Source organism: Manis javanica, chromosome 3, assembly GCF_040802235.1.
Source record: "Manis javanica isolate MJ-LG chromosome 3, MJ_LKY, whole genome shotgun sequence".
NCBI classification, from domain to species: Eukaryota; Metazoa; Chordata; class Mammalia; order Pholidota; family Manidae; genus Manis; species Manis javanica.
Genome location: NC_133158.1, coordinates 57752243 through 57764616, shown reverse-complemented (window position 1 = coordinate 57764616; position 12374 = coordinate 57752243). Strand labels below are relative to the sequence as shown.

Sequence of the window (12374 nt, the reverse complement as noted above, 5' to 3'; positions counted from 1 at the left end):
CTGATAACAAGTAATTATAAATAGCAATAAATGCTCTTAAGGAAACAATAACATAAATGGGCAAAGACTGAAAGCATAACCTACTTAGAATGGCAATGCCAGGTCTCCCCACTTCTTGTCTTGGCCTCCTCTCTCCCACCCATCACCAGCTCCATTGTTTATTCATAGTGGAATCAGAGTGATCTTTTCCAAAATTACTCTGGTGAAGTTGAATACTTTTATGAAGTGTGTGTTCTGTTGGGTGCTCATATTTTTCTTATTGCTTTGTTAAGAGACATTTATATATTTAAAAAATTAAGCCTTTCAGTACAGCATGGAGAAGACAATGACTCTAAAGCAACTTACTGTGCTGATAGATAGTGACTGCAATGGGGTGAGAGGGCTTGATAATGTGGGTGAATGTTAAAACCACAATGTTACTTATGTGAAACCTTTGTAAGATTGTGTGTATCAATGATAGCTTAATAAAAAAAAATTAAGCCTTTGCTATATCATGTATTACAAAATATTTCCCCATTTTGTTGATGTATTTATCTATAATTTTGCTGTAGACAATGAAAACAAAAATTTCTGGGAATACTATGTATCAATCTTCTCCTTGGTGGCATCTGAGTTTTTGTCAAGCTTAGGAAAAGTTCCCAGAAATACAAAAAAACAGTTCTCATCTTTTCCTATGATACTATTAGTTTTTTTCCCTGTCCTTTTACTGTAAGCTCTGTGTTCCATAAGGACAATTTGGCACTATCTGTCAAAACTGCAACTATATATATATACCCTTTGACTCCTTAATTCTACTGTTATAATCTACAATAATGTTCACACATGTGCACAAAGACATGTACAAGATTTTCATTCCAGCAGTGTTTGCTTGGGAAAATGAGGAAAGTATCTAGGTATCTACTAGCAGAGAACTTTAAATACATTGTGCTAGAACTGCATAAGCAAAATATCTAAGTAGTTCTTAAATAGAAAGACACGTATTTATGTATTTTGATAGAGAAAAATGTCCACTACATGTTAAGTGAATAAATGAAAGCTGCAGAGAAGTAAATACAGTAAAATCTCATTTTTAAAAAAGAAAAAAATTATATAGCTCTATTAGTGTCTGGCACATAGTAGTAGCTTAGTAGGTGTCTGTGAAATAAATCAATTATATATGAACAGAAGATATGTGAAGGACATATAGCCTTTTTTTTCAAAAATGGGGCATATTATTGGGAAGTGATAGCATGATCTTTTATTTTTATGTTTCTGCATTATTTTTCAATTTTAATAAGGAGTATTCTTATTTTTTAATGTCAATTATAAAAAAAGTCCACTCAAGACAAAGTAATTAAGAAAGCTCAGTTCTATTATCAACATTTCCAGAGCCACAAAGAATTTATCATCAGTTCTTAAAGTTCTTTTACCTACATTCAAGGTTGCATTCCAGAGAACCAGATGCATTTTGAGTTTTTTTTTGTTCTCTACGTTGCTGGTTCAAAATTCTCAATTGCCTAAGGGAGATAATAAAGAGTAATGTAAAAATCTCAAGCTCATTTAACAGTGTATATGGGGACAGCCTATTAAAAAATAACATAAAAAGTGGCACCTACTAGGACAGAAGTTCATCTCAACCCCAAAAGACTAAAACCAAATAAAACAAAAACAAAATCATACTATTGCTATTATATACAGGGCCTGAGATAATTTTTAAAGGATTGCCTCAAACAGTGTAAAATCTCTCCTCCAGAAAAAGGTCAACTACTCTTATTTCTCCTCCTTCCTTTTTTGTTCTCTTTTCAGTAATTTCTGCATTTTTTTCTATTTCTTTCATTTCCTATCTCCTTGTACTATTTTTCTTCTGTCTTCCTTCTCTGTATTTCATAACTGTAGTAATGATTTACTGTTAAAAAGGTCTGTCATAACTATGAACTAGATTATCTGCAGGAACTGCTATCAGACATACACATGCTTGGTTTGCCATATGCTGAAAAAAACTGGGAAATGCGTATCTATGCTTCTAATAATTCTTTATTAGATGGAAAAGTTAATGGCCTTATTTAACTAAAGAGAACACTAATAAGCAGCAACTCTGTCCTACAATAAACTTCACAATACGTAGCTGCTTCACAAGCAGGAACATACAAAAGGAACGGCAGAAGTATTTTATTTTTATGAAGTTAATGCTAAAAAAAGCTACCTCTGGTATCTTTTCAGAATTACTTACCTGAAAATACTCTGCATTGAAGTATTTATTCTTGTTACTGAATCTAAATGATAGTTCCCTACCGCACATCATTTATGTTTTAATTCCAGATGAATTAAAGAGTTAACATAAAATATATAAACGAGATCAACCATGAAAGTTTTAGGTGGAAATCTACCTAAAGTGAAGTAGGGAAGGTATTCCTAAGCAAGACTCAAAATTCAGTAATCATTAAGGAAAAGAATGAAGGATTTAACTATATTAAAATCTGAAACTTGTTCTAGAATTAACAGTCTGGAAGAAAATGCCTACTACTTATTTAACAGGTAAAAGATCCATAACATTTAAAGAGCTCCTACAAATCAGTAAGAAAGGCAGTAAAAGGTGGCCAAGGATAAAAATGGGCAATTCATATAAGAAACAAAAATGGCCTAATAAACAGATATAAAATACTCAATCTCAATAACATGAAGAAATGCATATTTAAGAGAGGAGATATTTTATGGCACAGAATTGACAAAAATAAAAGGAAATATTATTTGTTTGCTGAGGGAAATGTGGTATAGGGAGATGAATGATCTTAATTGGTGGGAGTCAACATTTCCTTTCCCATGTGGCTGGCTTTTCTTTCTTTTCCCTATTGTACTAGTTAGAAACTCTAGCATAATACTGGCTTGAAATAATATAATCATTATTTGCTAGATACCATTCAGATAATTTTCTAGCACATACAAAGAGAAAAAATTAAACAGAACTTTAAAATAATGGGATGATATTACAAATACTATTTAGAAATATTAGAATTAAATTTAGAATTACATTAAATTAGAATTTTAACTGAACGAAAAATAACAAGTGAAACCAGAACTAATGAACTTTAGGCAAACATTTCTCTACTTAAAAAAATATTACTCCTAAGTAACCTAAAATAAAGGAAAAAGATATGAAAAACATAATTAAAATTTATACTGTCAAGATTACTAACATATTCTATTCTGTAACCATAATTCCCACCATTGTCTTAGATCTATGTACAGATTCAATGCTTATCTCTAAATCACGCCTTTATTTGAATTCATATCGTGGTCGAATGGACCCTGGAGTCCAAGGGTGCTATATTTCCTTAATTTTTGCACACTTGAGAATATGAGTGCTGCCTTTACACTGAAAGGACAGCTGAACCACATATGAGATTCTTGAGGCACACTTTCTTTCCCTTAGAACTTTGTAAATTATGTTCTATGATATTCAGGCAGAGAATATCAATGTGAAAAAGCTGACGCCATCCTGCTATTTTTTAATACATGATTTACTTTATCTTTTGAGTGTGTATGAAAGTTAATTTTATTTTGTCATTAAGGTGTAGTAACTTGACCAGCATTATGTCTTAGTGTTGATCATTGTATGCTGTTTTGTTCTTCTGACACAGATCTTTAGATTAGTAAATTTCCCTTTATTTAGCCAATTAAAAAATGGCAGAGGAGCTGAACAGACACTTCTCCAAAGAAGAAATTCAGATAGCCAACAGGCACATGAAAAGATGCTCCACATCATGCAAATTAAAACCACAATGAGGTATCACTTCACACCAGTTAGGATGGCCAACATCCAAAAGACAAACAACAACAAATATTGGGGAGGATATGGAGAAAGGGGAACGCTCTTACACTGCTGGTGGGAATGTAAATTAGTTCAACCATTGTGGAAAGCAGTATGGAGGTTCATCAAAATGCTCAAAATAGGAATACCATTTGACCCAGGAATTCCACTCCTAGGAATTTACCCTAAGAATGCAGCAGCCCAGTTTGAAAAAGATATATGCACCCCTATGTTTATTGCAGCACTATTTACAATAGCCAAGAAATGGAAGCAACTTAACTGTCGATCAGTAGATGAATGGATAAAGAAGTGGTACATATACACAATGGAATATTATTCAGCCATAAGAAGAAAACAAATCCTACCATTTGCAACAACATGGATGGAGCTAGAGGGTATTATGCTCAGTGAAAAAAGCCAGGCAGATAAAGACAAGTATCAAATGATTTCACTCATCTGTGGAGTATAGGAACAAAGCAAAAACTGAAGGAACAAAACAGCAGCAGACTCACAGAACCCAAGAATGGACTAACAGTTACCAAAGGGAAAGGGACTGGGGAGGATGTGTGGGAAGAGAGGGATAAGGGGGAAAAAGGGGCATTACGATTAGCACACATAATGTAGTGGGGGGCGGAGAGGGGGACACGGGAAAGGCAGTATATACAGAGAAGACAAGTAATGATTCTATAGCATCTTACTACACTGATGGACAGTGACTGTAATGGGGTCTGTGGGGGAGTCTTGATAATAGGGGGTCTAGTAACCATAATGTTGTTCAAGTAATTGTACATTAATGATAACAAAATTAAAAAAATAAAATACAAAATTTCCCTTTATTTTTATATCCTTCAATATCATCTTTAATCCATTCTGTTCTCTTTTTTTAGGAATACTAATTATGTGCATTGTTTGTTTCCACATGCATCCTCTTTGTAATTTTTAGATTATTCTCTTTCTATTCTGTATTATTTCTTCAAGCTTATCCACCATGCATTCAGACATTTAACAAAACTAATTAGTGAGTGGTAGGCATAATTCTCAGCACTGAAAATACAGTAGGAAATAAAAGAGACAAAAATTCAGCTTTTCAAATTATGGTGAAATATATATGACATACTGTTTATCATTTCAACCATTTGTAAGTACAGTTATCAGGGGCTAGAAGGAAGGGAGAAGGGGAATTACTGCTTAATGAGTAGAGTTCCTGTTGATAACTACTGAAATGTACACTTACAAATGGTTAAAATGATAAACAGTATGTCATATATATTTCACCATAATAAAAATAAATAATTTTTTTAAAGGGTTTGGGAAGAGAAATAGCTAAGGCTGGCAGAAGACACTGAATTATGAATTTAGTAGCAACTGAAAACAGGAAGATTTTGGGGAAAAAAGCAAAACCTAAAAGAACGACAAAGTTCAGCCTTCATATTGCTAAATTCTGATGGAATATTATAACCTAATGAAATGTAATATACCTGGCTTCAGGTTTGTTCATTTTTTTTATTTGTTTCTAACTGGGCTTTCATTTTTTGTAAATTTTGTGCTTTTTTATTTTCCTAAGCTCATCTAATTCACTTTTTACCTCCTTTTACTGTCTTTTCTTTTTAAAGCACTCTCACTATCTTTTTTTCTGCCTCTAAGAGGAAATTCTGTCTTTAATTTCCCTTCAGACCGTGGAGTGCTATTTCACATTTTCCTGGGTTTTCTTTGGGTGAGTCAACTTGGGATGCTTATTCCTGACCTACCTTGCTCCCTCTTGTCAGTCTGTTTATTGTGAATGCTATGCAAAGATCTCTCCTAAAATTTTTTCTTCCCTTAGCTTTTACGACAATAGCTCTCCCAGATTTCCTGCTACTTCCCTACTTGCTCCTTTACATATTTCTTTCACAGGCTCCTCTTACTGTGTTCTTTCCTTAAAAAGCTGTTATTCCCCAGCAAGTCACCCTGGCTGTGTTCACACTGTATACTTTCTTGGTGAATTTACCACTTAAATGCTGGTAACAAATCACTTGCTTTTAATCACCATTGATTGTCTCCAGTGCCTACACCAGTGCCAAATCTATAGTAAAAGCTCAATAAAAATGTGTTCAGTGAATTAATTCCCAAGTCTACATTTCTATCCTGGATCTTGTTTCTATTCTCCACTTATACCATACACATCTCCAGATTGTCTAAATGACACATTCAGCATGCTAAATCTTAATTCACTAGTTCTCCCATTACATCTTCTCACTAAAAAATAAAATGAAATAAAAAACAAATAATCTGTTCTTCCTCTAGTAGCTTCCAAATGGAAGAATTATCGTACCATCTGTCAAACTATCAAGCCAAAAGACTGAATGCCACCCCGGCTCCTCCCACTTACTCCCATTTCATTTTTTTGTTCTGCGTGAGTTCAATAATGACCTCCTGTTTGAGTCCAAAATCAGGAAGTGGTCATGAATTCTAAATTGTCTCATAAATATTAAGGACCTCTATAGCTTGATGGTTCCTAACTTGGAAGTAGTACCTCCTAATCCTCATCCAGGAAATCTGGGAATGTTCCAGGGTTTTTAGTGGTCACAGTGGATGGGGTACTATAGACATTTCATGGATAGTGACCAGGAAGGCTAAGTGTTGAATAATGCGGGAGGAGTCTCAAAACTGTCCAGTCCAAAATGCCAAAAATACCAAATGCCATAGAAACATTGCACCTAGTGATTTTTCTTTAAGCCACAAGATGGCAATAAACTCCAGGAAAGTCCGAAAGATCACTTTTCTGGCTAAAAAGAAACATGCAGTCTCTAAACATCCAAACAGGAGAAAAAATTTTTCAATCAAATATGCTGAAAAACAATTTCAAATGAACCTATGCATTCCAATTTTCGCTTGTAATGTAGATTATGGAGGTTTTCCCTCCAAATAAAGAGGCAAAATTTCCTAATAGTTTGCTGGAAACCTCATTCTGTTAAAAAGACATACTGACAAATTTTTCATGTTTCAATAATTTTATTTTTAGGTCAACTAAACAGATTACAATATCATACTATGTAATCTTTGTCATCCATGGACATAGATCCAAAAGCTCTGGTGCCATGTCTGAAGAATTAGGTTAGAGATCAAACTAATACCTTTTAAAAAATTAATCAATGACCAATAAAGTCTCATTTTCTTGAGTGCCTTATAAATTACCTTCAAAAGCAATTCTGAAATGTTTTAAGGAATGAAAATAAGTAAGAGCCACTGATATTTCCCATGGTCACAATGTTAAAATAGATATTTTGAGACTAAGTTCTGGTATGCTTATTTAAGAAACCAATTTTTTTTGATAGGCCTTTACAAATAGGCTTGCTTATTCCACACAGCTTAAATATATTCTTCGTTTCACAAAATACACCTAAATATTAAGGTACAAATAGGTTAGTTTCTATTTCCTAGCAGAGGCAATGCAGAAGTGTAGAAATTAAGAGCATTGTGTGTAGAAATCAAACTGTCTGTGTTTAGTCTCATCTTGTCACACATTTCATGGGTATATGACCCTGGGCAAGTTACAGAACCTCGCTGTGCCTTGGTTTCCTTATCTGTAAATGAGGATAATGTAACACCTACTTCATAGCGCTCTTATGATAATTTAAAGAGATGACACATATAAAGGACAATGGCCTGGCATATTAGTAAATGCTGGTAGCAATACTGCTTTTATCATTACTATTATTTATACTTGATTTTGACTTTGAAAAGCTAATGCTATTATAGGGATCCCTTAGGTCAGGACTGAAGACAGTATTATTAGTACCATCTTATATCACAGTATCTAGAGACTATTGATCTTTAGAGAAATAAGCCTAACCAAGTAAATCTTGGTAGGTATTGTGCCTTGGCTCCAGATCCATGAATTTAAGCTACTCCCCAAACAGGAATCCTATTTTATTGCTTTTCAGTTTCTTGAAAATGTTTGTGCAGGTCCTTGTAGTTCTTATCTGGTACAACTTCTGGAGCGTGTGCAACTGTAATACCCTCTCAGGGCACATTCACAATGCAGTGCTGCAGAAGCTCTGAAAATGGGCTCCACTGCTCTGCAGGAATACTGATAAATATACACCACTGGAGTGATGGCCTTGGTGGTCATCAGCGAAACATTCAAAGTTAAGATATTACAGATAACATGTAAGTGATTTCTACATTTCAAGATTAGACCTCCTGTTTATATCTTTCCTAAACAAATTAAGACTTCAATTTAAGATGAGCAAAAGAAAAAAATGCCTAAGAATTTAAGTGGGTTTTTTCCTGTGTCTGAGTATGGTGAAGTGTTCACCCACATTAGGTTCTTCTTTCTTTCTTTCCAGGGTGTCTGGGAAAGGTTTTGGCCCAGCTCTTTACATAAGGCAGGGCCATATGCCTCGACTTAGCTTAAAAAATGTAAGCAGAAGTGAGACTGTCACTTCTGGGCCAGGGAATGTAAGAGTTGGTATGCTATATCCATGTTCTCTTTTCCCTGAAAAAGATATGAAACAGTGACCTCATAAGATGGAGGGAACCTAAATCTTCAGGCACAGGATGAGAGCCTCAGATGACCCATGTTGGTCTTGGCATGACGGAGAAATAAACTTTTGCTGTGCTATGCTACAGAGATTTTAAGAGTTTGTTATTGCAGCACAGCCTAGACTAGCCTGCTAAATATCCCAAGGTACTTCATTTTCCTCTCTAGACACTACCAACCAAGCAACAACAGAGGTGTAAGAGGTGGGAGAAAATATGTACTAGTGGGCAGATGTAATGGAAGCGTTAAGTGAAGGCTGGCAATGTTTGGAGAATGGAGGAAAAAAGCAGAAACACAGTAAGAGAGTGAATCTATTTTCCTTGTGAATCCTAGATATTTCATCTGGCATCTTTGTTCTGGCCACGGAACATCTTTGCATAGAGACAAAAATATTCAAAGACCAATTCTTACCTGCGTAACTGAGCATTTTCACTTCTTAGTGGTTGCATGGCCAGTGCTATCTCAACTTGAATATTTGTGTTTCCACCTGTTGGAAGCAGAGATATACATGCCTCCAATTCTGTAATCAACCTCTGAATTTCTGAATCCTCTATAAAAAGCAGAAGAAATGAGTAAAAGTGATACTGTAAATTGTTTTTGGGTGAGATTATTCATGTTTATTATTAAAAAAGAAAAATGTTCAGTTATGAGATATGTATATAAACAATTCAATTATTTATAAATATACAAATTCTTTTTTTCCTCTTTCCTGTTGCCTGCATTTGTTAATTCAGAAAAATTCTAAAGAAATTAAATTCAGAAAACTGAGGACTGATCTTAAATCACAGGATTATTAGTGGTTTTTTTCAGTTAAAGAGTCTAGAAGGAAGAGAGTTCATGTTTCCTAGTTCATATTAACAAAGGGCTATTGGACTCCGATAACTGCTAAAGGTTTCCTATAATTGATTATATTATTACCACTTATAACACAACCCTTCAGCTTGCATAAGCAAATAATTCACTTTAAGTGATTCAATTTGGTAAAATATTAAGAAGTATATACTAAAATAAGGTTTTATTATTTAACTTTATAGATTTCATATAACCAGCCACACCTCATTTGATATAGCATCAAAAGCAGCACAATTTTTGCTATTAATTTTTGGGAGTGGTTGGTTTTGGAGGCAGCCAGACAGGTAGAAGATAGATTTTAGATGTGCTGTCCTTTCATTTTTGTCCCCTCATTTCCATTCAAATTTTCTGTAGACTGAAAACATTTAATAATTATAGTATTAACTGATAGCCAAAAGAGGTAAAAAGTATACTCTAAATTATAAAAATTCATTTAATCCCATGGGTATTTGAACCCCTTGATGAAAAGTACATATAACTGCTCCCAATTACTGAGCTGCCCTCTACCCATCGTTCATAAGTATTGGAGGCAGAGACCTGGGCTCTGCCATTTTCTAGCAACAGAACCTTAGTCAAATAACTCTTGATGCCTAGATTTCTTCATGATTAAATGGAGATAACAGTACCTCATAGGGTTTCTGAGAGGATTAAATAAGATAATACATACAAACACTTAACAGTGCCAGGTATGTGATAAGTGTTCAATAAATGATAGCTAATACTGTTACTGCTATTATTATTGCTACCATGAGAAAGCACTTTGTTAAAAATAGTAAGCTGAAGATCTGAAAACACAAGAGATTATAATATACTAAGCGTTTGGATCAAGAGTGCTATATTCACATAGACATATTTTAAGTTTGGTCAGTCTGCAAATATTAGGTATTCAATCAGTGCTTCCACAACCAATTACTGTGTTAAGATGACAAATCTGTAGCTCAGTCCAAGTGAAAGCCATTATTAAGAATATATACACATAATGAAAACTAATGAATACAATCTGGCTCAAATATCTCTTAACCCCACCTGAGACATTTTTCTTGATTTAATTTTAAAGAACAAAACAAAAGTAAACTGAAAAGGGCATAAAAAGGTTTGGGTTACTTCTCAAAGGGAGGTTTATTAGACACTGTTACAGTTGGTTATTAAAGAAATGACAGGAAAAAAAAAATCCCAGCATCTTTTTAAAGAAAGAAAAATTATCATCTATTCTAGGGAGTTTATCATCAATAGGAGTCCTCTACCCCCAAAAATTTATCTCTATGCATTCTCTTTAGTCGAATCTTTTCAAGGTCCCTTTGGATCAAGCAGAATGAATACACACTCACAAGAAAAAGACTGTTTGATATTCCCTAGCCTATTTCAAGTCCATAGGAAACAGGAAGGCTAAAAACCTACATAAGAATAAAACAGGCAGAACTCATTTCCTTGGTAGCTCAAGACATATTTCTATGGAAAATATCACAAATTTAATGTTGAATATTCTAAATCTAAATGATTGAATAATATGACACTGATATTTAGCATTAGTATCATGCTTAAGAAAATTATACTCATCTACCTTGCTCTGCTACTAGGGCCTTGAGCTCTCCCAACAAATATTTCATAGTTCTAACTTTTTCAGCACTCTGATTCACATTTTTTGCCCTCTGCACATCTTTTATTCTTGAATCTTCCACGTGTATGTTTAAATCCTTTCCTTCACTTGTGACCAATCCAATTTTTTCTTTGGCACATTTTTCTTCCTTGGTGGCCAAGAAAGCTGGCTGTGGTAGAGTGGGGTTTTCATGTGTCCGACCATCCAGAGGAGAATGTAACAGATTGATATATGTTTGGAAACACTTTAGGAGGTCTGGTTCCTTAGTAACTCCCTCCTGTGGCAGAATCCCATTAGCAAGACCCAGCTGCTGAAATGTCGGAAGAGCTGGTTTGTCAGTTTTGGGCAGGCTACATGTGACTCCAAGACCAGCCCTGAAGGAATTCCTTAGAACATCAGCACAGTTCACAGGAACTGTTTCAGCCTGTGATGCAAACTGGTTGTCAACATCAGTCTGAACTTCCTAAAGAAAGAAAAAATAAGTTAAGCCTTCACAAATGTGAAAGCTGACTTGAAGGCATTAACCATAATAAATTCTAACCAGAAATATTAGAAAATGACTTCTGAAGAATGGAGTTACAGATAGCTAGTGAGCGAGCTGCATTTCCCCTCAGCACAATATTCTAATTTTTTAAAGCTTAATTAGTTCACTATGCAATATGGGAACATTAGAAAGCCATGACTAAAATAGACGGTTTACAAGCATCACACATCTGTGTAGAGGCACCAAAAATTAGTCTACTTTGGGACTGAAACAAACCTTTACTTTGGGAAACTGCATTGTAAGAAAAAAAGATCAAACATACAAAAAGCTTTTATATAAACATATGCATTTATATATTTATAGAAATGTTGTAGTGGTAAAAAATTCTTACTTAAATGTCTAACTACAGCGGAGCAGTTACACAGACTATGGTATATCCACTAAATAGAGTATTAACAACTTATTAGAAATTTACCAAATGTATATATTAATAGAGAAACATGTTCACAATAAAATGTAAAGTGAAAGAAAATATTATATAAAACTGTATGAAATTTAATTGTATTTTTAAAAGAAAGCAAACTTAACAAATAAAATCAAAAACCAAACCTACACAGAGAATTCATTGACTGGCAAGCCCTCTATCGATGTGTTAACAGTAACTGTGCTTAGATGCTGGGTATGCAAGATTATTTTTTCTACTGAGTTCTCCCTCTTTTTCCCCTTCACCATTGTCCTTAATAAATATGTAAAACTTTTCTAATAAAAAATAACATGAAAAAATAATCAGTCTTTATATCCTAGGGTGTTAAGATATAATTAGTACATTCAATTTTCTCTCTCTCTTTTTTAAAATTTTATTTTGGTATCATTAATCTACAATTACATGAAGGCAATTTTCTCTTAAGATGGTAATTACTAAGAGCAAATAACTACTTTTATAGTGTATAAACTGTACCTACAGAATGAACCACTGGAGGGCAGGATGGCTGCTCAAGTAACTGGACTGGGGTTGAGGCAGATAAGCCATAAGTAGAATGTGTAACTGCCTGAGATTCTAAAAGGTAAAAGGGAGAAAAAGTTGTCATGTCTCATACAGCTTATACAATAACCAGGAAACTTAATTAAAGCT

General features: G+C 34.1%; 1 protein-coding gene across 4 annotated transcripts in view; it reads right to left on the bottom strand.

Moving 5' to 3' along the window:
* The window catches only part of CCDC14 (coiled-coil domain containing 14), a 39670-nt gene that overhangs the window by 12892 nt on the left and 14404 nt on the right, over window positions 1-12374 (bottom strand). For 3 of the 4 annotated variants that reach the window (XM_017662398.3, XM_037013104.2, XM_073231530.1), the window contains 4 exons: window positions 12205-12299; window positions 10723-11221; window positions 8721-8859; window positions 1414-1496 (listed from right to left, as the gene is read on the bottom strand). In XM_017662398.3, the coding sequence (XP_017517887.3) occupies window positions 1414-1496; window positions 8721-8859; window positions 10723-11221; window positions 12205-12299 (816 nt within the window). The remainder of the gene's footprint in view (window positions 1-1413; window positions 1497-8720; window positions 8860-10722; window positions 11222-12204; window positions 12300-12374) is intronic. The other variant, XM_073231529.1, reaches the window with a different exon arrangement.